At 37.0% G+C, this 26,480-nt stretch overlaps 1 protein-coding gene across 1 annotated transcript in view; it reads right to left on the bottom strand.

The window, feature by feature from the left end:
• Positions 1-289: 289 nt before the first annotated feature.
• Positions 290-26,480, bottom strand: part of LOC144227590 (uncharacterized) — a 69,892-nt gene continuing 43,701 nt past the window's right edge. Inside the window, 3 exon segments of the mRNA XM_077759286.1 lie at positions 290-330; positions 716-924; positions 4,229-5,534. Of these exon segments, the coding sequence (XP_077615412.1) occupies positions 290-330; positions 716-924; positions 4,229-5,534 (1,556 nt within the window).

Consider the following 26,480-nt stretch of genomic DNA (forward strand, 5'->3'; position numbering starts at 1 on the left):
TTGCTGGGGGATGCATGTGAGCTAGCATGAGAGTGAGAAACTCCTGGTGTCACAATCTAATGGGGGCCCCCATTTATTCATAACTTTTATTATCAGGAACCCCACCTGGTTCTCTCAGTAAAGAGCTATAAAAAAAAAATGCTCATGTGTCTGGCAAAGGAGGGTAGGTTGGAGAGAAATGTAATAATTTTGAAAACATTGTGAAATATTCCCAGAGTTCTCCCTAACACAGGCCTACTCAGCAGGGGGAAAGACTGCCAGAGCCTAGTGTCAAATGAAAGATGGGAAATTATTCAACCACAGCAACGCCCTCTAGACTTCTTGACTCATCTATGGAGTGGGACAACACAAAACAAAAACTTCAAAACACATGTGAACATCACACCCCAGGACACAGACCCATTAAAAGACTAACATTTAAATATGCCCCCTCCCCCAAAATCTTACCACCATATCAGCATTTGATTCTTGATGAAAGCTCAGAGCCTGTAGCCTGTTTCAGATTTTGTGTCTCCCTATCTCTGTCCCTCTGCCACATGACTGTTCCCTCTCTCTCTCTCTCTTTCTCTCTCTCAAAAATAAACATTAAAAACATTGTTTAATACAACTTGATCAAAATTTGTAAGATTCATCATAAACAATAGTTGGAAGTTGATAGCCTTGAATGCATCTTTATATAAAGAAAAATTTAATATCTCTGAGGGATTCTACTTACCCAATTGATGTCCTTGTGTTTCCAAAATATTGGCAAACACATATTTCTCTTTAGGCAGAAGATGGCAGAAGTAGGACTCCAACCCCACAAAGAAAGACAAGATGGGAATAACTAGCAAGTTGAATTGAAGTTCAGCCATGTTGCAGTAAGGCTTCTCAGACGAAGATGGTTCATTCATATCATTGGAAATGCACTGCTGCCTCAGGCAGCTGAGCATTGAGACCACATATTCTAGACTACAGTTCCAGGCCTACATCACAGAGCTTTAGTACAGACACCAAAGATTCTTAAGGGTGGGGGAGGTAGCAAACATGGGAGAGAGAAACTCACATGCAACCTTTTCTCCACCATCCGCACAGTAAATCTGTCCATCCTTCCATGACCTCTTTGATGCCTGCAACGTACCTTCCAAGTCCACCTATTCACCATGTCATATATTTACTTTTAGTGAAATCATTGCTTTCCACCTGTTTCACTGATATTACCTGAGACCCTTTTTACTGGTTTGGTGATCTCCCTTTGGACCCCACATTGTCCCCAGAGATCTACATCCCCAAGATCTACTCTTCCATCAGCTGCAGTTTTCCCCAATAGTGCATTTTTACCTTTATGAAATGAGAAATATACTCAGAGGTGCTCTACCTCACATATTCCCTCAAAAGAATCCATGTTTATTTGTTTTGAGAGACAGAGAGAGAGAGAATTGAGAGTAGGGGAGAGCAGAGAGCGAGAGAGGGAGAGGGAGAAGGAGACAGAAAGAATTCCAAACAGACTCCACACTGGCATTGCAGAGCCAATGTGGGACTTGAACTCATGAAACGTGAGATCATGACCTGAGCCTAAACCTACAGTCAGATACTTGGCCAACTGAGCCACCCAGGAGCCCCTAGATGGTAAGGTGTTTAAGTGGGCTTTTGCACTTTAATCATAATCACACCTGCCAAATGATAATAGTGCAACCTGGGTGAGGGGTATGTGGAAAGTTACATTGTTCTAGCTGCTCTTGTGCATGTTTAAACATTTCCCTTAGTAAAAAGCTTAAAAAAATAAAAGAGGTTTTGTGCCTCATAAGGACAGGGAAGGGGGCAGGAGGAGAACTGGCGAGGGAGGCTCAGTCCATTAAGACTAGAATTTAGCTATTTCTCAATAAAGTGTAATTCCTTTTACACTGGGAAGGAAAGAGCAATGGGGAAATGTCATTGGAAGGATTTGTTTTGTTGTGTTGTGTTCTGATGAAAAGCTCCCATCTCACAGCTCTCTAGCTCCTCTGTCAACTGTGGTCCAGCACATCTGCCAGGCTAAGTGAAGATGGCCTAAGTTGAGGAAAGTGAAGGAAATTTAAAATAGATCTGAGTAGCATTGGGAAGAGAACAGACTAAAGAAATAGTGACCTAACTCCATTGTTCTGTTCACATGTAAGCCTGGGATAAGTATTTATGGGATGAATGAATGATTTCCAGGTAGTGCTGGGGCTGAATATCTTGTGGCATCAATAGCCTCAATTGTGAGATTTCCAATAATGATCAGTAACTTACAAAAAAGCATTTCTAGAAAAAGCAGAGAGACGAGATTTTGCCAGACAGGAAGGGCTGAAGGGGATTGGATGGCGTCCATTTGTACTGGAGCTTCTTCTTTAAAATTTACTAATTTTTATTTATTTCGAGAGAAACAGAAAACACAAGTTGGGGAGAGGCAGAGAAAAGGAGAGGTAGAATCTCAAGCAGGCTCTGCAGCCTGCGCAAGATCATGACCTGAGCTGAGATCAAGAGGCAGCTGCTTCAACGACTGAGACACTCAGGTGCCCTTGTACTAGGGGTTTTTAAATGTTAGTTACCTGATAGCTATTCAGGAAGACAAGGCCTTTGTGGATAGACAAGAAGTGGAAAAATGAATGATGTGGAGTTGATAACAGGGGACATATAAGCTGGATGGATAGGACGAGGAGGTAAAATGACAGAATGTCAGACTATAGTATCCCTGATGGCAGAAGTATTCAATGTGCTAAGCTCTACAGGGCAGGAGTAACTGCACTGGATGGGCAGTAAAGGACTCTAAAATGAGATTATGGAGGACCTGGGAGACTGGGTTATTGGCTGATCCATCCACATAAATGTTAGAGTCTCCAGTACCTTCTCATCTCTTCATGTTCCCTGCCCTGGGCTCCATCTCACCTGGTGTCCATCTCAGGACCTCCACAGAATCAGAATCTGCATTCTTTCTGTGACTTTAATGTTCAGATGCTGCAGGGTCAATGGCGTAACCTTGGACAGGGATACCACACTTGTATCTTCTTGTTCAAAGAGGGCTTTAGTGGTTTTTCTTTAACATTGAACATTCACTAGGATACTCACTCCATTTTTGAGTTCCAGTCTCAAGTGGAATCGCCTTCCCTCCAGATCCTTATTCTAAGGGTGGGTAAGTATGCTCTCTTAGCCAAAAACAAAACAAACAAAACAAAACAAAATAAAACAAAAACAACATTCCATGGAATAGCCCCCAATTATCTGCAGGCTGGTTCATATTGTAGAAGTCACTTCTTGTTCATAAGATGCAGGTCTTCTGGGGGCTCCACTAGGGCCATGAGTATCAAAGCTGGTACCTCTCTGCTAACGGGAGAACTGTCCACTCTAAAAGCAAAATCTTGTACATTGCCATTAAGTGTGGAGAGAAGGAAGATCCCCTTCTCCAAAAGGGGATGCCATGCTTGACAGCTTGCAGATATTGTTTCTGTACTCAAAGAACAACTCCATGCCATTTTAGTATAAGGCATCAGCATGCTGCTGGTGTCTGAATCAGGTTGAGGAAGGCGGAGAACAGGACAGGATCATGATAAGGGGACCTTTGTTCTGCCATCAAGGTGACTCTCTCATCTCCTCATTTCTTCTAAGGCATCTTACCCTGGGAGTTGGTGGCTACCTTGTCAACATTCCCACCACCGACAGATCTAAGTGATGCTTTTGCTTTGCAAAAACTGTCACCAGTCAGGCAGCCTGAAGTTCTCTTCCCTGGGCATTTCTTCAGGCTGCCCAGTTCCAGTAGGAAACACCGATGTCAAGTTTAACATGACCCATGTGGCAGATTCCTAAGCAGCATCTATGCTGTTCTGAGACTCTACCCGAACAAGTCCAAACACTTGTACTCAGAGTTCACCCACCTGGGGGATCCTCTGGTAACCGGAAGCCACTGTAACACTAGCAGTCAAGCAGAAACAGTGGCTTAATCACTATTTCCTGAAAACCATACCTGTCTTTGATCCTCCTCAGATATAGAAGACTTGCTCTGAAGGGTCTAAAATGTTCAATAAGGGTAAAGGAGAGAGGTACTAAGAGGCAGCAGAGAGCATACAGAGCCCATCTCCTCAAACTTCATCAGAAAAGAAATGCGCTTTGAGTACATGGTCCCCCAAGAGATCCCTCTCAACAGGGAGACTGGTCACCTTGAAGCAATCAGCAGCAACTGAACTAACTAATACAAAGTTCTGAGCTACCCAAAACCCATGCCACCAAACAGTACACAGAACAGACATCACTATTAGAGAAATATTTATTGGAGAGAATCAAGGGATTATTTTGTGGGGCTTGAGGCAGGAAATTCCCCCCCTGGAAATTCTGCAGAAGGCTTTTCCATTTAAATAATAGAGACAGATCTCTGAATACTGTGCCTTTAGCAGTGGTGAGAGGGGCTGGAGGCCCCTGGCCAGCTTGAGGCCTGCAAGTGTGGCATGTGTGGGGCACAGATAGGTGATGGTTCTGACCCAATAGCTGATTAAGTGCTACAGCTTTCTGGGGGTATCTGTTCATGTCCTTGTCCTTGATCTGTCTAAAACTTGCAGAATGATTGTGGCCCTCAAAGACAGTTTCTTGGTGGCAGGGCTTGGTATTTATCTCATTATAGGAGAGATCCCTGCTTTTTAAAGGATGCCCCTGGACGGGCTGTATCTGGGCCTGCACTTGTGCTTCCTTCCAAGTTTTCACACACTTGGCTGGCTACAGAAGGGCCTGTTGAGGGCAGGTGCTATCTATTGCATGCTGGTGCCCCATTTTCTCTTCTAGGACCTTCCCAACACCTTTCTTGATTTTCTGAGCTTTGGTCATCCCAGTAAAGGTAGCTCTACCTTGGATCATGTCTCTGCCTTGCATAGACAGGTGGCTGTCCTTTTCCTGGGATTTTTCTACTTTTTTGCACTTTCTCCTGGGTTTAACGCATTGTAAAGTAGTGTTCAGTTTTCTTCTAAAAAGGCTTTCACAGTGAAGCTGACACTTCTGTGATAGGCTATGGGGGGACTGGCTCCCAAGCTTCCCCTTCAGTGCCATGTCCTGAGTAGGGAAACTCTTCCTTACATGTTGGGATGTCCCGAATCCTGCATCCCCTCCACCAAACTTTTGTGCTTTGGAGCATGAAGAGCTCACTGTCTCTGCAGCTGGTGGGAAATTCTTGAGCTGGTGCTTCCTTAAGACATGCTTAGGGACCGATGGCTCCTGCTGCTGTCCCATACTAATTCCTGTGTCCTCCAGATGGACGTGCAGCACCTGGGAAGCTCCCATGTCCCCACTGGAGTCACCCTGGTCATGAGGCAGGGAGGGCCTGTAAGTTGAGGGGGACAGGTCATTGTGTTGCTGCTGGGCCCGGCTATGCTCTCTTTGCTCCAGTTTATGCCTTAATTCCTTATACAATTGTTCTTTAAGAATTGTTAACTTAGGACCTTGAGGAATTGATATGTTTGGCTGGTGGCTTTTAATAGTCACAGCTTTGACCTTATTTACATTCACATTTATCATTTGGGGGCTTCCTGGCCTGGTGGTTATCAAGATATATCTAGCTTTTGATTAATGCACACGAAGCTCCACAGTCCTGAATTTAAAGTAAACAATAATCCTCTCCGTCTTCAACTGAAAGGAAGACCCATATGTCACTCACCTTATATCAAAACTTAGACACACTTAAGCCTAATGAGAACGGTACGTTTAAAGCCTAAAAAGACTTGGCCTCTTGTGCCAGTTAGACAAGTTATTAATGGAAGAGAAAAGTTCTTGAAGAAATGAAACGTTCTACTCCAGTGAGTACACAAAGTAAACATACAGAAACACACACATACAGATACACACACATACGCACACAAAACCCCACCAGCCTTATTGCTGATATGAAGAAAGTTTAAGTGGCCTGTATAGAAAATCAAACCAGCCACAAAAATCCTTTAAGCCCTAATCCTATTCAATGCTATCAAGGCTGATAGAGGTAAGGATGCTGCCAAAGAAAAGTATGAAGCTAGCAGAGGTTGATTCATGGGTTTTAAAGAGAGAAACCATCTGCATAAAATAAAAGTGTGAGTTAAAGCAACAAGTACTGATGTAGAAGCTTTAACATGTTATCCACGAGATCTAGCTAAGATAATGAAGGTGAATACACTTAGCAGCAGATTTGCAATATAGATGAACCAGCCTTCTACTGGAAGAAGATGCCATCTAGGACTTTCATAGCTAGAGAGGAGAAGTCAATGCCTAGCTTTGGAGATATTAATTTGAAGCCAATATTCATGTACCATTCTGATGATCCCAGGGCCCTTAAGAATTATGTTAAATCTACTCTGCTTATGCTCTGTATTATTAATTATTTTAAGCTCACTGCTGAGACCTCATCAGAAAAAAAAAATATTCCTTTCATAATATTACTGTTCATTGACAATGTTCCTGGTCACCAAGAGCTATGTACCTGATATTCCATTCCTCTGATGGATATGAATGATAAAATTAATGTTTCCAAGCCTGCTAACACATCATTCCATAGCCAATAGATCAAGGAGGAATGTCAACTTTCAAGTCTTACTATTTAAGAAATATATTTCATAAGGCTGCAGCTGCCACAGACTGTGATTTCTCTGATGGATCTAGGGAAAGTAAATCAAAAACCCTTTTGGGAAGGACTCACCACTCTAGATGTCCCTAAGATCATTCATGATTCATAGGAAGAAGTCAAAACATCAACAAGAACAGGAGTTTAGAAGTTTATTCCAATCCTCATGACTTTGAGGGGTTCATGATTTTAGTGGAAGAAGTAACTGTGGATGTGGTTGAAAGGGCAAGGGAACTAGAAAGAAGTGGAGTCTGAAGATGTGACTGAATTGCTGGAATCTCATGATAAAACTGTAACAGATAAGGAGTTGCTTCTTGTGGATGAGCAAAGAAAGTTGTTTTGAGATGGAATCTACTCCTGGTGAAGATGCTATGAAAATTGTTGAAATGACAACAAAACATTTAGAATATTATATGAAAATTGATTGATAAAGCAGTGGCAGAGTTTGAGAACATTGACTCCAATTATGGAAGAAGTTCTACGGTCGATAAAAAGTTATCAAACAGCATTCATGAAAGAAAGACAATTGATGCAGCAAACTTCATTGTTGCTTTATTTTATTTCATTTTATTTTTTTTGTTGCTTTATTTTAAGAAATTGCCCAACTTTTAGCAACCAGCACTCTGATTCATCAGCAGCCACCAACATCAGGTGAGACCCTCCATCAGCAAAATGATTGTGACTCGTTTAATACTCAGATGATAACATTTTTTTAGCAATAAAGTACTTTTTAATTAAGATACATACATTGCTTTTTTAGACATAAGGTTATTACATAGTTAATAGACTATAGTATAGTGCAAACATAACTTTCATATGCACTGGGAAATGAAAAAAAAATCATTTGACTCTGTTTACTCTAATATTCACTTTTTTGCACTAGTCCAGAACTGAGCCCACAATATCTTTGAGGTATGCCTTTACTTTCCATTTAAAATATCCTATTCTATTAAGTTTCCTGTGGTCAGGGAACCACAGTTTGCAAATATTTTCTATCCTCCTCAGCATCTCGTTGTTTTATACAGACAGTGCCTAGCGAATATTCCTTTCCTTGAATTATATTAATCCACAGATAAGTTGACATCTGTCTATGCTAGATGCACTTATCATGAAGTCAGGTCTGAACAGTGCTCTATATTAAAGAGGGAAGTTTTTATTCATGTTCTGGATCCCTTCAGCTATCCCTGTCTATTAGGCAGGTGGCAGATCAAGAGAAATTCTTCTCACATATGGAAAAACTGAAGCACACCATTAAATTTCAAAAAATTCCATACAAAATAAGACTTAACACCTTATCAGAATATGAGTTATCCTATACATTGTACATTTAGATGACTAATTTATTTTATTTTGTTTGATTTTAACTTTTTAAATGTTTATTTTTGAGAGACAGACAGAGCATAAGCAGGGGAGAGGCAGAGAGAGAACGAGACACAATCTGAAGCAGGCTCGAGGCTCTGTGCTCTGAGCTGTCAGCACAGAGCCTGACTTGGCACTGAACTCACGAACCGCGAGATCGCGATGCGAGGCGAAGTCTGTGGCTCAACCGACCAAGCCACCCAGGTGCCCCAGATGACTCATTTAATTTGTGACAATGAATTTTTATGTTTTTAAAGTTTATGTATTTATTTGTTTTGAGAGAGACAGAGACAGCTCTGGTAGGAGAGGAGCAGAGAGTGAGAGAAAGAGACAGAATCACAATTAGGTTCCGTGTTGTCAGCACAGAGCCTGATACAGGGCTCAAACCCACAAATCTGCAAGATCATGACCTGAGCTAAAACCAAGAGTTGGGCACTTAACCAACTGAGCTACCCAGGTGTCGCAACAATGAATGTTTTAAATAAGAATTGTTCATATATACTGAAAAAGAAATGTTAATGTTGCTCCTTATGAGATTTTGAAAAAATTACTTAATTTACTAACAATGAAATGCCCTCATGTTTTAAACCAAACACTCTTCCTTGATTCCCAAATGTTTTCAGAAATACCTTTTCCTTGTTAATTTCCAAATCTTGGCTGCATTTCCTACTAATTTCAAACATATGTCATATATGAAATGGTGAAGGAGCATAAGGCAAGCTCACATGCCACAACTCCTCCCTCCCCACCGCCTCCAGGTGGGATGTGTGTGATATTCCTCAGGCACTCCTGGCTGCCCAAGAACAAAGGAAAAGGCAAAAAAAAAAAAAAAGGAAAAAAAAAAAAAAAAAAAAAAAAAGGTTTAACTGATTGAGTCTCCAGTTTACAATATCTTAGTAATTATAAAGAAAAAGGCAATCTTATCAATAGCCTAATCTCCAGGAACTCCCTGCTATCTTAATGATAATGCTTTGCTAGAGGGGAAAACAACCTAGGCTTGACAATAGCAAGGCCGGCCTCCAGTAATCGGTAATTCCTCTTTAGCAGATTGGAATCCCTTTAAGAAACTTCCTTTTGACTTTACTTCTCCTAACTCCACAGTATATAAGCAGTTACTCTTCACAGCCCCAGTGCAGCTCTTTCTGCCCACGGGTCCTGTCCCCATGCTTTATTAAAATCTGGTATATTAAAATTACACCAGAGAGGTCTTCAAGTATTCTTTCTTGGCTGTTGGCTCCAAATCCCACCATCACTCCAAAACCCCAACATGAAATAAGTTATTTTTCCAAACCGAATTTTGTCAGGAGGGCATTTTGGAACTGGCATAGAAAAATCTGGGGACAAACAAACAGGAGAGCTTGAAGCTGCCACCACTTCATAACAATTTTATCTTTTTCATCTATCTCCAGGTCCATAAAGGCAAAGGCAACAATGAGGAATAAGTGGGGGCTCTAATAAAAACCTCTAATAAAAATCTCAACATGAGGTAAAACACACCTTGAAGTTTTATATTTGACCCTGTAAATTGCTTTCTAAAAAGAATCACTTCTAAATAGTAACAACTTTTTTTAGGATATTGGATGTAAAGTGAAGTTAAGGCCAAGATAACTAGAATAATACAATACTGATATTATCACACTAGTCCCCTGAGATTTATAGTCAAATGAAACAAAAGGTAAAGCAATGTGAAAAACTCTTCCTAACCTTCCAAAGTTTCACTGTACTGATAACATTTGGAAAACACCAAACACTTCCATGTATATAAAATCTATTTTCTTCAGATACCCTAAAACTGATTTTGTGAAGAAGTACTTAGTAGTCAATAAAAAAAAAAGAATATGATTTTATCACAGCTTTCTAGATCAGTACTTGAGGACCAAGACATACAATAAGGCACAAATGGGGTTTTTTTTTCCCTACAAACATTCAAATTTATCATATAGTTAAGTAGGAAGATCAGTTAGTATAACAAAAAGAAACCCAGTCTGGAGGCATGAAACAGGGTCATAGTCCCAATTCCATCCTTTTCAAAAATAGTGGACTGAGTTCAGTGGCCATGATTATTCATCCCTCCCTGTATTTATAACCTTTCAAAAGTTACTTTGCAGTTCATCAATAGCTAGAGTCTATATTGTCAACCCATGTGACTTGTGAAAGGAAGTGATACTTTGACAGTTCCAAACCTAAGCCTCCTGTACTTGCCCTCCACACCCCTTTCACCACAAGAACATGCCTGGGCTAGCCTGCAGGGGAATGGCACACATACAGTAGAGAGAAGTCTAATGACCCAGACATAGGAGAGAGCATGTCAAGATTAGCAAAGTCACCTACCAGTTCACAGCTGACCAAAGACACATGAGTGAGATTCACCAAACTCAGTCCAAATCAGTAAAAACCACCCAGTTCAATTATAGACTTAGCTGTTCTAAGTTTCTGGTTGCTACTCAAAATTCTAAATATGGGCATTTAAAAAAACTTTTTAATGCAGCTATAACTAACTGATACCTACCTCTAACTTATTTAAGTGACTTCCTTATTTAATTGACATAATAGTATAGATAATTAATAGCAAGTACCTTTAAAAACTCTATCTATGTAAATTACTACTAATAAATTGTTAGCTAAGTATTAAATTAAAAATCTACAGATGCTTCATTGCTTATAATGACCTGCATGTTTCATCTATTGGAATTAAGTATTAAATTTAGGCTCAACTGCAAAAACTGGCTCAGTTACAGATGAGCAGATGGCACCTATTCAAATACCAAGAAGCGCTTGATTCACAGATTTGAAAAAGTTTAAAAACTCAGACAATAAAAATTATTTTTGTATGTCACTGATTTTTAAGTGAAGAGATTATTTTGGCAACTTAAATCATTCATTTTAATTTTTAAAAACTTGTTTGCACTTAGACTTACTTTAAATTTCCTTTAAGACTAGCTTAGTCTGGGAGATTTCAGTTCTACGTGCTATTCGGCTGGCTGCCACTCCCTTCTCCTAAAATACCTGTAAGGAACCAAAAAAAGAGATTAAATACAGTAACATTTAAAACTGACTAACTACCATCTAAATCTGGAGGGAATTTCCTTTAACTATTAAACCAGCAAAACTGAAATGAGCAGAGCAAGTAAAGGCTGATCCACACATCACTCTGAAAACAAGGATGGCCTATATAGAGAATACCAAATTTTCTGTCTCATTCACTCCGACCCTCTGGCTTGAAGAAAGATGCCTATATCCAAAAAAATAAATAAGTAAAAAATAAAAAATTTCTGAACTGACTGGAAGGACGTATGATATAACCATAATGCCCTTTCCACTTCCCCTTCTTAAACTGCTCAACATCTTTTTACATCCTGCAGTACCCAAAAAATAAGAGCACAGAGGAGGCAGAGCATATATGAGGATTAGAAGTCACATATTACATCCTGGTGGCATGATTCATAGTTTTATATGGTAAGGAGAAGAGACTGGAAGAGACTTTAAAAGTTTCTTTTAGGACACTAATAATTCAGATTGCTAGAGAATCAAATGTGGGGTTAAGAGCAATACTATCATACTTTAGCTAAAACAACCAACTTGGGGGGTGCCTCTGTGGCTCAGTCGGATGACCATCCGACTGCCGCTCAAGTCACAATCGCAGTTCGTGAGTTTGAGCCTCACATTGGGCTGTGTGCTGACAGCTCAGAGCCTGGAGCCTGCTTTGAATTCTGTGTCTCCCTCTCTCTCTACCTCTCCCCCACTCGCACTCTGTCTCTCTCTCTCAAAAATAAACATTACAAAAATTTTTTTTAAAAAGCAACTTAGTACATTCTTACAATCCAGATGCTAGAATATATACTAGAAATTCAGTATATCTAACCATCTTGCAGCTAGATATGAGTTCAGTCAACTCCCAAGTACACAATAAAAGAAACCCATCCTCATATATACTTTGTTGGCAGATACCAGATTAAGGGTAGATATAATATTTTAAGAAGGAGTTAAAAAAAGAAAATAATTATTGGAATAGACACAGTGGGCTTCCATTTCTGAGAATATGGAATAGATGTACTTCTCCTTATTTTTCCTGCTAAGTAGAACTAAAGAAACCTGAATGTCTTTTATATAAAACAAATATAAAAGCACTTTAAAAAGCAGGGAAAAGAAGGAGGACTAACTAGGGAACACAGGACTGAAGGAAGGATGTGATGGTGAGTTCCCTTGGTTTTCTCATCACCTCATATATCCTAAATTTGGCACTGAAAAATCTTAAAAAATCTGAAAGCCAGAAAATGCCAAAGGGTATGGACAAAAACAAAGCCCCCAAAGAAACAAGAAACCTACTCTCTGTCTCTATCAAAAGGATCAGGAAGGGGTATCCTTATATGACACAAAACTTTTTGACAATAACAACTTTACTACAGCCGAACACCATATGCCACACTCCAGGAGGCATGTAAATTAAATAAAAATAATAATAACGATCAATACATGTCAACACTGTGATGACAGTCATGTAAGAACTATTTGAAAAAAATTGTAAAGCTATCATACTATACATTTGGACAAATGTATAATGGCATGTACCCCTTATTATTATATCATAAGGAATATTTTAACAGTTCTTAAAATTATCTGTGCTCAACCTATACCTTACCATCCCCGCATTCTCTGGCAACAACTAATGTTTATAGTATTTCATAGTTTTGCCTTTTCTAGAATGTCATATAGTTTGAATCATACAATATGCAGGTAGACTTTCCAGAGTGGCTTTTTTTTACTTAGTAATATGCATTTAGGTTTTTTGCATATCTCTTCATGATTTGATATTTCATTTCTTTTTAGTGCTGAAAAAGATCCCATGGTAGGGATGTACCATGGTTGATTTATCCACTCACCTACTGAAAGACACCTTTGTTGTCTCCAAGTTTCAACACTTAGACTAAGCTATTAAAATCATCAATGTGGCAGTTATTTTGTGGGCACAAATTTTCAACTCCCAAGGGTAAATAGTAAGAGGTGCAATTGCTGAATCATATTGCAAGAATATGTTTGGTTTTACAAAAAACTGCTAAACTGTATTCCAAAGTGGCTCTATCATTTTGCATTCCCAATAGCAACGAATGAGATCTGTTACTCCACATCCCCACTGACATTTGGTTTTTGGATTTTGGCCATTCTAATAGGCTTGTAGTTGTATCTCGCAATCATTTTAATTTGCATTTCTCTGATGACATGAGACGTGGTACTTTTTTTATATGCTTATTTGCCGTTTGTATAAACCCACAAAATGTACAACACTAAGCATGAACCCTAATGTAAACCATGAAACTTGGGTGATTATGATGTGTCAATGTAGATTCACCAATTGTAACAAATACACTTCTCTGGTGGGGCATATAGATAATGGGAAAGGTTATGAATGTGTAGAACAAGAGGTTTATGGAACCTCTTTGTACCATTTTCTCAATTTTTCTGTAAACCTAAACTTACCTAAAAAATAAAATAAGGTCCTTAAATGTGAAAAAGAAAAGCCATCATAAAAATGCATCAACAAATAATTATAAACACACTTGACAAAAATAGAAAATACTGAGAATCTCAGCAAAAATATATAATCTCAGCAAAGACATAGAATGTCCAGAAGGACCAATGGAAATACTGGAATTAAGAAATACAATAAAAATTTAAATAAAAATAAAACTTAAAATTAAAAATTAAAAAAACAAATAAAAATTAAAATAAAATAAAAAACCCAATGTCTGAGTACAAGAGAAGAATGGAAATGACAGGGAAAGAATCACTAGGCTTAAAATAGTACAATAGAAATTATCCAATCTGAACAACAGATAAAATAGATTTAAAAAAAATGAACATAGCCTCAAGAATTTGTGATTCTGTAACAAAAGACCTAATATTTGTGTGATAAAAGTCATAGGTTAGAAGAGGAAGAAGATGAAGCTGAGAAGATACTTTAAGGAAATAATAGAAGAAAGTTCCCAGATTTGGCAAAAGACATAAACCTAAAAATCAAGATGATAAGCAAACCCAAACAGGATAAATAACAACAACAACAATCCATATCAAGACAAAAAACAGTTATACTTCTGAGAAGTAAGGACAAAACAAAAATTTCAGAGTAGCTAGAGAAATGACACCTTAACTACACTGTCCAATGACAGTGGGTTTCTTACCAGAAACCATGGAGACCAGAAGGAAGTGGTATGATAATTTTTTTTCAAGTATCAAAATGAAAGACTTCTGAAATCAGAATCCTATATTCAATGAAATTATCCTTCAGAAATGAAAACAAAACCACTATATTCTCAAATGAAGAAAAACTAAGAGAATATATTGCCAGCAGACATACCTTTTAAAAAATGGTTTCAGGGGACTCTCTAGAGCCTGCTTTGAATTCTGTTACTCCATCTCTTTCTGCCCCTCCCCTGTTCATGCTGTGTCTCTCTCTGTCTCTCAAAAATAAAATAAAATGTTAAAAAAAAAATTAAGTGGTTTAAAAGACATTATCTAAATGAAATCAAATAATTAAATTAGGAATAATGCAACATTAGGAATGAAGAAAAGTCAATAAGCAAAATACTGATAATTAGGATTGAGTCTCCTCTCTTGAATGCTGACAAAAACTGAGGACTGATGGATGTGGGGGGAGGGGGGATGGGCATGGAGGAGGACACTTGTGGGGATGAGCACTGAGTGTTATGTGGAAACTAATTTGACAATAAACTATTAAAAAAAAAATGTAAAAAAAAAAAGTAAATAAGCCATAATGATATAATGCCTAGTAAAATGAATACAGATAATATTGTGCTATAATTATGTAATGTGCTATAATCATATTACAATATAAAACTGTACCAAAGTAACACATGGCACACCTTAAATCTATGCAGTGTTATATGTCAAATATATGCAATTAAAAAAAAAAAAAAAAAAAGGATTGAGTCTCCTTCTCCTCTTGAGTCTCCTAAAGTTTGTTTGGTGGTTCAAACACAAGTATAACACTATCTGATGTGGTTATAAATGTATATATAGGAAATATTTAGGATAATTTTCTTATAAATGGTAAAAGGCAAAAGAAAGTAAAAGGAGGTAAGGTTTCTATACTTCAATGCAAACTGATAGCTATATGTACAGATAATGTAATACTTAGAGCAACCACTAAGAAGCTATATAGAGAGATATACTCAAAACCACTATAAATAAATAAAAATGAGATATTCAAAAACTTTTAAGTAATTCACAAGAAGGCAAGAAAAAGACAAGAAAGTTTTTTCCCGTTTTTTAAAACAGGGAACAAGAGAAAAAAATCAAAATAGCAGACATAAGCTCTAACATATCAAAATTCCATTAATATACGTACTCTAAATACACTATTTAAAAGACAGAAATTAGACAGTGAATTAAGAAGGATGACCCAACTGTACGCTGCCTGCAAGAAATTCATTTCAAATATAACAATACAGATAGGTTAAAAGTAAAAGGATGAAAAAAGATGTAAAGTAAAAATTAATTAAAAAAACAGCTGCATTAAAGCAGATAAACTAAACTACAGAGCAAATAAAATTACAAGAAACAATGAGGGACATTATATAATGATATAAACATCATTCCACCAAGAAGATTAACAATCTTAAATATGTATGTACCAAAGAACACAGCTGCAAACATGCAAAACAAAAACTGTTAGAACTGCAAAGAAATAGAAAAATGTACAATTATAGTTGAAGATATCAACACTCCTCTCTCAACAATTTATAGAACAACTAGATTTGAAAAGCAGCAAGGATACAGAAGAACTCAACCACATCATCAGCCAAGGGACTTGATCAATATTCATAGAACATTCCATTCAATCAGAGGAGAATATACATTCTTTTCAAATGTCCATAGAAAATATAAAAGATAAACTATGTCCAGGACAATAAAATGAACTGTAACAAATTTAAAATAATTGAGTTCATAGGCTGTGTTCTTTGACCGCGATGAAATCAAACTTGAAATCAATAACAGAAAGATAATAGGAAAATCTCCAAACACTACAGTTCTGAATAAACAATGGGTTTTTTTAAAAGTCTGAAAGGGAATAATAAAATATTAGTTAAATGGATGAAAATTAAAATGTAACATATCAAAATTTGTGAGACACAGTAAAAACAGTGCTAAGAGGGAAATTTATAATAAAAAATGCATACATCAGAAAGGAGAAGTCTCTAAGAATAATCTACCTCCTCAAGAACCTGGAAGAAGAACAAAATAAACCCAAGAAGCCATAAAGAAGAAAACAATAAAAATAAGAGCAGAAATTAATGAAATAAAAATGGGAAAACATAGGAAAAAATCAGTGAAACAAAGAGTTGTTTTTTTTTTTAAATAAATCAATAACACTGACAGTGCTCTAGCAGGAATGATAAAGAAAAGATGACACAAATTTCAAAACCAGGAATGAAACCAAGGATATAAGTACAGATCCTATAGATATTTAAAAGATAATATGAAAAAAAATAAACAACTCTATGCACTTAGATGAAATGGACAAATTCTTCAAAAATCACAAATTATTACAGCTCACAAAATATGAAATATTAGGTGAATAGCCCCATAACTAATAAGAAACTTTAATTATAATTTTTAAACTCCAATAAAAGAATTTCCAAGCTGAGATGGTTGTACTAGAGAAATGAACAAAATGTTTAAAGAAGAATACCAGCTATGGGGCACCTGGGTGGTTCAGTTAAGCATCTGACTCTTGATTTTGGCTCAGGTCATGATGAGATCAAGCCCTGTGTCAGGCTCCAGGTTGGGTGTAAAGCATTCTTGGGATTCTCTCTCTCCCTCCCCATCTGCTTCTCCCTCTCTTTTTCCTTCTCTCAAAAACAAAATAAATAAGTAGAGAGAGAGGAAGGAAGGAAGGAAGGAAGGAAGGAAAGAAAAGGATCCAAAAGGAAAGAAAAGGGAAGAAAAGAAAAGAATAGAAAAAGAAATGAAAAGGAAAGAGAGGTAACCAGTTCTACACAATCTCTTCCAAAATACAGAATAAAAAAGAGCACTTCCCAGTTCAATTTATGAAGCTAGTATTACCATGATACCAAAACCAGACAGACAAGTCACACATCATACAAAACTACAGACCAATATCCTCATGAGTATAGGTGTTAAAATCCTTAAAAATATATTAACAAATAGAATTCACCAATACATAAAAAGAATTATACATCCTGACTAACTGAAAATTATTCTGGGGATGAAAGCCTGGCTCAATATTGAAAAAGAAAAACTATCAGGGGTTTAGTAAATAAAGTATCAATAGACAATCTGTCAATGTAATCTAACAGGCTAAAGATACTCACAGAATATCAATCCAGATAAAACATTTGACAAAATTCACCATCCATTCATATTTTAATAACTCAGAAAAAATAGACAGAGAAGGGAAGTTCCCTAACTTGATAGGGAACATCTACAAAGAAACCTACTACTAACACAATACTTAGGATTAAAAACCAAGATTGGGAACTAAGGGGGTCCACACTCATCACTCTTACTCAAATACTAAAAATAATTTCTAATCATTTCAGTAAGCAAAACTAATGAATGAAGATCAGGAAAAAAATAGTCTATATTTGTATATGATATGACAGAATTGTGTTACATTGAAATTCATAAGGAACCTAAAGAAAATTATAAGAACTAAGTGAGTTCAACAAAGTCACACGATAGACGGTAAATATTTTTGTATTTTTACATATTAGCAATGAGCATATGAATCCCAAAATTTAAAAAAATTCCACTTACAATTGCTTAAAAAATATATAGGACTTGTATCCTGAAAATTATACAACACTGATGAATAAATTCACATAATATCTGAAGAAAATGTTTAATGTGTTAATGGATTGGAAACTCATCACAGTAAAGATACTATTTCTCCCAAACTTGATACACTGACATAAAATAATTCCTATCAAAATCCCAGCAAGATTCTTGTAGACAATATTATGCTAAAATGTATACAGAAAGATAAAATAGTTAGAATAGCTAAAATGATTTTGAAAAAGAAGAATAAAGTGGTAGGAATACATCTACATGGTTTTAAAATTTATTATATAGTATATATATGTATGTTTTCATTTATGTGTATTTATATATGCATGTGTATGTGTGTCTGTATATGTATATAAATATAATTACTCTAGTAATATACATAATGGTCAAGATTATGTGGCATTAGTAGAGAAACAACACATGGCTCAATGGAACAGAGTAAAGAACCAGAAACAGATCCACACAAATATGTCCAACTGATTTTGACAAGGTATAAAAACAATTTGATAGAGGAGGAAGAGGAGGAAGAGAAAGAGCAGCAGCAGCTACTCAACCTAAGTCCTCACACTATATAAAAGTTTTCTCAAAATGGATCACAGATTTAAATGTAAAACTACAAAGCTTTTAGAAAAAAACATAGAAGAAACCCTTGGGAATCTAAAGCTAGGCAAAGAATTCATAGACTGACACCAAGGGCATAATCCACAGAAAAACAGAGAGAGATAAGCAGGACCATGGACCATGGCAAATAGTCTATGCTAATAATATGATTTATGGTTGGAGGTGAGGGGGCCTTGGGTGGGGAGGCTTTGAGCCACGTGGCAACACCTTAACCTCTGGAAAGACTACAAACTAAGGTCAGTCACATAGGTGGTCAACCATAGGTACACGACCAAGCCCCAGTAAGAGCTCTGCACTTGGTGTCCCTACCCTGCCTTATGCGTCTCTTGCCGTGGTTGATTTTAATCTGTTTTCTTTTCACTATAATAAACTGTAAAGTATAACAACTTTGTGGCATCCCATGAATACTTCTAATGAACTTTTAAAGGGCATCTTGGAGACACCCAAACTTGCAGTTGGTGTCGAAGTGAAGGTACCTCGGGGACCTTCTGAACTCTGCGGAGAGAGATAAAAAAGAAAAGCTAATATAAAATTACTTAAGGGCCAGATGATTTACTGTTGATTGTTTCAAACTTCCAAGCAACAAACGATACCCATGTTATAGAAATTACATACCAATATTTTTAAAGATGCAAAATGACCCAATTAATCTTATGAAATTAAAGGCTTATTTTAATATATATCATTTCCCCTAGAAAGAATATATTATTTTATATTCCTGCCAAAAATAGTTAGAAAATGCTTATGTCATTTCACTTTGCCGTAATTAAATATTGATGCACATTTTACTAGTATTGTTGTATACTTTAGTTTTTGTTTAAGAATGCTATTCTGCAATATACCTTCTAACTGGTTATTTCAGGCATATAGAAAATGAATTGATTTTTTTCTCATGCAATGCCTATTCTGCAGCAGTGGTCTGGTTTTGGAGCAGCAACCAAACTCACAAGATAAAATGCACTTCATGCAACTTTAAGTCAATTTAACATTAGGAAAAATACAGATAGACAAGAAAACAGCATGCATGACAACATCATAGAAGAGGTGTTATGATTTTCAGGCACAGCTTTCAGTATCCCAGGTACTTCATACTTGATATATTCATGGACATTGGGAGATAAGTCTGTGTGGGCAGACCATCTGAACTTAGAGAAGCCACTGGTTCCAGGGAGACCCTTCAACTTTTTTTTTAAGTTTATTTACTTACTTTGAGAGAGAGAGTGTGTGCCAATGCACTTGGGGTAGAGGCAGAAAGAGAGAGGAAGGGAGGGAGAGAGAGAGAGAGAGAGAGAGAATCCCAAGAAATCTCCATGCTGTTAGTGCAGAGTCCAATGTAGGGCATGATCGCACCAACCATGAGATCATGACCTGAGCCAAAGCTGGACCCTTAACCAACTGAGCCACCCAGGTGCCCCCATGTAATTCAGGCTTTTAGAGTTTATTATTTTGTGTTTGTGAGTGTTATAGGTAAATAGTTATTTCATATGTAAATTATGAAAGAGGTGTTTATATTAAGGCTATAATCTCTGAAACCAATGTGCCTGGGAAAAAATCCCAACTCCTGTGCTTACTTAAGTTATTTTAATCTCCATCCTTTACCTGTGAAGTGAAAATAACAATGGCATGTACCTAATGGAATTGCTTTATCGATTCAGTAAATTAATGTATGTAAGGCAATTAATTCTGGCACCTAATATTATACTAGATGCTATTTTATTTTCTTGCTTAGTAGTTGTAGCTCTTATTTCTACTTAATAATAATAAACACCACTTATTTTAACCATGTGTGTTTATTATATTTGTATATTTTTTAGGTTGGTTTTGGCCACAAGTAAGAGGTATCAACATACTGACTGAACTATATCACCATAAACAAAAAACACTGTTTTCCTATCCATAATATTCACTCCATATTTAAATTCTTTTCCATTATGGTCTGATGGTGGATTCCAGTAATAGAACTGTACACAGTAACTGTGAGCAAATGAGAAAAGCCAATTTCTTGTAACTCTCTTGAGAATAAGAAATCTGCTTTCCTAATAAACTTAAGTTTACCTGTCCCTGAATTAATCATTGACAGCAGGAAGAGATTCGCCTAAATTAACCAGGACCTAAGTTAGTCAAGAAAGTAAGATGTAATTAGTGTTGGGAAGTCACCCACAATAGTCACTGCCAGGAGATTCCCCATCATGCCTTGTTTTATTTATTTTTTTTAATGTTTTATTTATTTCCAGGAGAGAGAGAGAGAGACAGCGTGAGCAGGGGAGGGTCAGAGAGAGAGGGAGTCACAGACTCTGAAACAGGCTCCAGGCTCTGAGCTGGCAGTCAACACAGAGCCCGANCCTGTATGTTCATTGATTTTGATCAAATATGTTTCTGCTATCTAACGAAGCTTAATTAAAAAATTAACTTGGCAAAATTTTTGGCATATGTTAATATATGTATTTCTTAATCATTAAACCATCCTTGTTCATAGTGGATGATTCATACATAATTCAGTTACATTTATTATTTTAGTATTTTTGTAGGATCTATAAATGATAAACGAATTCTATTAACTTGTATGTATGACATCCATTTATATTAGATAAAATATTACATTATATTTTTAATAGTCTTTTGAGATACTTCACATCCCATATCCAACCATTTAAAAATACAGTTATGTAGCTTTTATTAAATTCACAGTTATGCATCCCTTGCCACAATCAGTTTTAGAACATTTTCTCATTGTACAAAGAAACCTCATCTTTAGTTGTCCCTCCCCCCACCACACTATGTCTCTTCCCCCCCCCACCAGTCCTAGGCAACCACTAATTTGACATCTATCTCTATAGATTTGCCTGTTCTAGACATTTCATATAAATGGAATCATACAATATGTGATCCTTTCTGATTGTTTCTTTTCCTTAATATGTTTTGAAGTGCTTTCTATTACTTAAAATTAATATTTTATATCCTTTTAGTGTTAATTTTGTTTTCTTTGTATACCACTGAAATCTAATCTGTATGAGAGCAAAAGTATATCTATTTTTCACTGCTATATTTTTAGAATCCTCATATAATATTAAGTGCTAAAGGCATATGTCTTGAACTAATAATTCCTCCATTTTCTTTTTTTTAAATGTGTATTTATTTTTGAGAGAGACAGTGAGACAGAGGGTGCAAGAAGGGGAGGGGAAGAGAGAGATGGAGACACAGAATCCGAAGCAGGCCCCAGGCTCTGAGTTGTCAGCACAGAGCCCGACATGGGGCTCTAACTCATGAGCCATGAAATCAAACTCAGATGTTTAACTGACTGAGCCACCCAGGCACCCCTTCCTCCATTTTCTAAAATAAGTATTTATTACCTTTTGTTAGGGCACATTCAATCATTATTTTTACATGTGCATATGTATTTATAATCTGCACTTGAATAAATTCTATTCACCAATTTGTAAATAGGCACATTTCTGTGCATGGGAATTTATGCGTGACACAATTCTAATCCAAAAACTGTTGCTTCCAATCTCAAGTCTGTATACCAAAACATCAAACTTTTAGTTATTTCCTTTGCTCAAAAAAAATATTTAGGAGGTATATTTCTAGAGCCTTTTTGACTTTATATTTTCCACCTTATTATTCTCAATTTCTGCACCAAAAAATATAATTAGATAAATAATATAATTCAGGGGGATAAACTTTGGCCTCACTAGTGAAATGTTTTCATAAGACTTCCTGCTTAATAAATACAAAATTAAAATATATGTGAAATGAAGTTCTGACTGATTATCAGGGTTACACAATAAAAAAGAGTCTTGATGAAAATTTCATTCAGTAATACACGTGGAGCTTTGTGATTGTCCAGGAGAAACACTGGGTCCAGACAACAGCTGTTTGACAAACACTTTGACTGAAATAGTGAAGGCCAGTTCAAACTAGTTTCAGCAAAAAGCAAATTTAATGATTTACTGAATCAGGAAGCCATGGATACATATGGTGTCTGGCATAGGAAAATCAACAGGCTCAAACAATATTATCAGGGCTGTCTTTCTCCATTTCATGATTCTATTACTCTACTTATCTACATTCTGCATGAACCTATCCTCACAAGGTAGTCCATATAGCCACCAGCAAGCCAACGATATCTTTCCAGCTTAACCTCTCCAACTTAACATTTCCTGAAATAGAATTTCACCCTCCAACCATACATCAATACTATGGGATTCTCTGCTTTACTCTTACCCAAAGTTGGTCAAACTCAAGGTTTAAGACAGTCCTCCAGATTGCAAAATCTGCCCAAGACTTATGACACCAACTGCAACGATCAAGCCAAAGTGCAAAATCAGAGGGACAGTCCACAAGACTGTTTTTTAAACATCAGTCATAAGTTCAGGGTCCCAAAAGGTGGTACCTTCACTTCAGATCAGCTAGCTACAAATCCAGGGGTTCCCATGTCCACCCTCAGTTTCAGTAATTCTCTAGAACAATCCACAGGACTCAGGAAAATATTAGACTTATCATTATAGTTTTATTAGAGCAAAAAGTATATATTAGAGCCAGCCAAAGGAAAAGATCCCTAGTGGGAAAGTCTGGAAGAATTCATCATACAAATTTTCTTTACCCTCAGGTACACATTAACTCTCCCAGCACCAAAGTATGACAATACTCTAAAAGCATTGCCAGCTAAGGAAGCTGACCCAAGCTCCATGTCTAGATTTTTTATTGGGGTTTAATATATAGGCATGATTGACTGAATAATTGGCTATATGGTTTAACTCAGTCTCTAGTCCACCTGCTTCCCAGAAGTTGGTCTGAGGGGCCCACCAGTGTAAAAAAAGGAACTCCTATCAAGAAATTCAAGTTTAGAGGTTACCTCTTAGGAGTGGAGACAAAGGCCAGACTTCTCTTTGACCTTAGGCCAAATTCTTTATTATACAGCCCTACTTGCCTAACCTTAAATGAATTGTTATTAAGGTTTAATGAATGAAATAATTGTTTAAACTGGATTATGTTTCCATCCCACTGGTGGGCAAGTGGGGTGCTGGAGAGAAATTTCCCATAAGGAACCATAAGAATAACACTAGGATAATACATATGTAGAATAGATATAACCTTTACTCCACTACAAACGGTCACAAACATTACAGTAGTCCCCCCTCCCCTTATGCATGATTTTGCTTTCTGAGGTCAACCTCATTCAGAAAGGTTCATCTTCCTTCTGACCAATCATCAGAAGGTCAGTAGTAGCCTAACACTACATCATGATGCCTATATCATTCACTTCACTTCATCTCATCACACGTGCATTTTATCATTTCATGTCATCCACAAGAAAAAGAATGAGTACAGTACAATAAAATATCTTGAGAGAACACATTTGTATGATTTGTATTATAGTAAATTTAAATTGTTGTATTTTACTTTTTGCTATTGTTAATCTCTTACTGTGCATAATTTATAAAATTAAACTTTTTTTTTAATGTTTTATTTATTTCTGAGACAGAGAGACAGTGTTAGCAGGGGAGGGTCAGAGAGAGAGGGAGACACAGAATATGAAACAGGCTCCAGGCTCTGGGCTAGCTGTCAGCACAGAGCCCGACGTGGGGCTTGAACCCACTAACCGTGAGATCATGACCTGAGCCGAAGTCGGACGCTCAACCGATTGAGCCACCCAGGTGCCCCAAATTAAACTTTATCATAGGTATATAGAGGAAAATACTTCAGTAAGGTTGCAAGATACAAAACTAATGTACCTAAATATGTTGCATTTCTGTGGCTCCAGATTAAAAGCCACAGCTCATATTTGGCAAGTAAGATAACCAGTTATAGTGATCACTACACCTAGGAAAAGCAGAACTCAGAAGAATCACTCTGAAATGCTTTAAAAGGAGAAAGAAGTGCACAAAGGAAAGAGATATGAGTTGGGAAACAAAAGTCCTGATTTCATGCTTCTTTCCCACCACGTTATGTACTAAGCAACCATGGGCAACTCACTGTTTGGGCCTCAACTATTACAGCTGTCAAGTGGGGATACTAGTACTTATTTTCCTATCTTACTGGACCCTTCGTGTGATTTGTTGAGAAAGTATTATACAAAATGAGTGATACCAGTAGTTATGACATTTTTTGTTGCCTTTTGCATATAAAGAAATATTACACAATTAGGGCAAAATATGTAACTTCAATTGTTTGCATAATTACTGTGTCAAGAGAGAAAAGTTGTTTCCACTATTCCACAAACATAAAGGACACCACATCACATTTTAAAAAAAGCATACAAGGTTAATGATCTTTCTAGTAATATATGTTCTGACAAGGATTATAAATTAGCTATAGACTTATATATTTAGCAATAATAATAATAGCAGAACTAACCCCTGGAAATCCAGGCAACCGGAATACTGATACTAACATATCTAACATGATACAGGATTATGAACACCACCTTCCAAATACGCAAGCTCCAACTTCCATGGGAATAAATTTCCCAGGCCACATTAGATATATTTAGTTTTATTATATTACGTATCATATGATTTAAACAATCACTTTTAGTCTGAAAAAGTTAGCAGGTTTCTAAGTAGTGACAAAAGAATAAACTAGGCCTCAACATAAACTTTCTCATTATTAATAATGATCATCCCTTTGCCAACTGAAAAGATCAAAGGGCTTTACTAATACAATTTTCGATATTGTCTGAGCATCACAATGTTTCACTGAACACTGCATCAAAGCCAGAATCCCAGCTTGGAAATCTTCAACTCACCTTTGACTCCTCTATCCCTTCAACCCCTCACATTCAATCAGTTATTAAATTTCCTGAATTTTCCCTAAGATATGTCTCAAATTTGTTCTGTTATCTCCTTTCCCTGCCACCATTACAGTCCACATCACCAACTTTTACCAATACTCTAGTCTCCAGTTTTTTTCTCCCTTCAATCTAGCCTTTAAATCCCTGATCAATTATGTCCCTAACGCAGTACTTACATCCTGCCACACCCTTGCCCATGAGCCTATACTCCAGTCAATCCTTTGATGCCAGAGGAGGGGCTTTTAAAAGCACTGATGCCCAAGTTCTACTTAAAAGGATTCTGATTTAATTCATCTGGGACGGAGCATTGATTTTTCCTTAAAGATTTCTCGGGTGTTTTTAATGGACAGCCAGGTCTGGGAACCACTGCGATGAATCTCTACTGCCTATTAAGAAAAACTGAAACGCCTGTAGCAGACACTGCAGGTAACATACTCAGATTCCTTCCCGTTCCTTTATATGTGCCCATCCCATGCTTCAGTGAGATTTGTTTCTTTTTCTTTAAGTTAATTTATTTTGAGAGTGAGAGCTTGTGCAGCAGAGGTAGAGAGAGAAGGAGAAAGAATCCCAAGCAGGCACTGCACTGTCAGCAGAAGGAGCCAGAAGCAGGCTTCAAACTCACAAACCCTAGAGATTATGACCTGGGCCAAAATCAAGAGTTGGATGCTTAACTGACCAAGCCACCCAGGCGCCCGAGAGTGACTTGTTTCGAATGGCCATCAGCACATGCTACTCTTCTGATGACTGCCCTCCTGTGACTAGAGCTACTGCATCTTTGCTCCTGCAGAGAAAACAGAAAGGGCCTGGGGATTTACAAGTAGCCTATAGTCAATGCCTAAGTAATGTGGGATATGCTTACATTACGATAGATTTTCAAGGGGTCCATAACCAAAACTTTTGCACCTTGCCCATCCTAGAGAAAACGTGTGTTCTTTATGTATTACCTCATATGAAGGTACCTGTCTGTAGGTACCTGTTCATAGAAATGTTAGCATTTTCTATTGTATTTGATATCATCTAGTATAATGATAGCCATATGGTCACCACTCAGTACATATTTGTTTTCCTCTCCCTGTTTTTAGCCTGAGTATTTCCACAGAACTCAGACTCTCAAAAACAAAGTGTCTTTCTTTATTGAATAAGAGCCCATTTTGAACCATTATGGATCTGATGAAAATGATTATCTTGGTTTTGTTGGGTACCAGGAAAACAAGAACAACAAAACAGGATTTGCATGCTAAAGCCTGCCTCTACTAGGCCAATGCCAAACAATTGTCACTACATAGGAGCTTCAGAGTTCTGCTTCTTCAGGGA

Source organism: Crocuta crocuta, unplaced genomic scaffold, assembly GCF_008692635.1.
Source record: "Crocuta crocuta isolate KB4526 unplaced genomic scaffold, BGI_CrCroc_1.0 scaffold41, whole genome shotgun sequence".
NCBI lineage: Eukaryota > Metazoa > Chordata > Mammalia > Carnivora > Hyaenidae > Crocuta > Crocuta crocuta.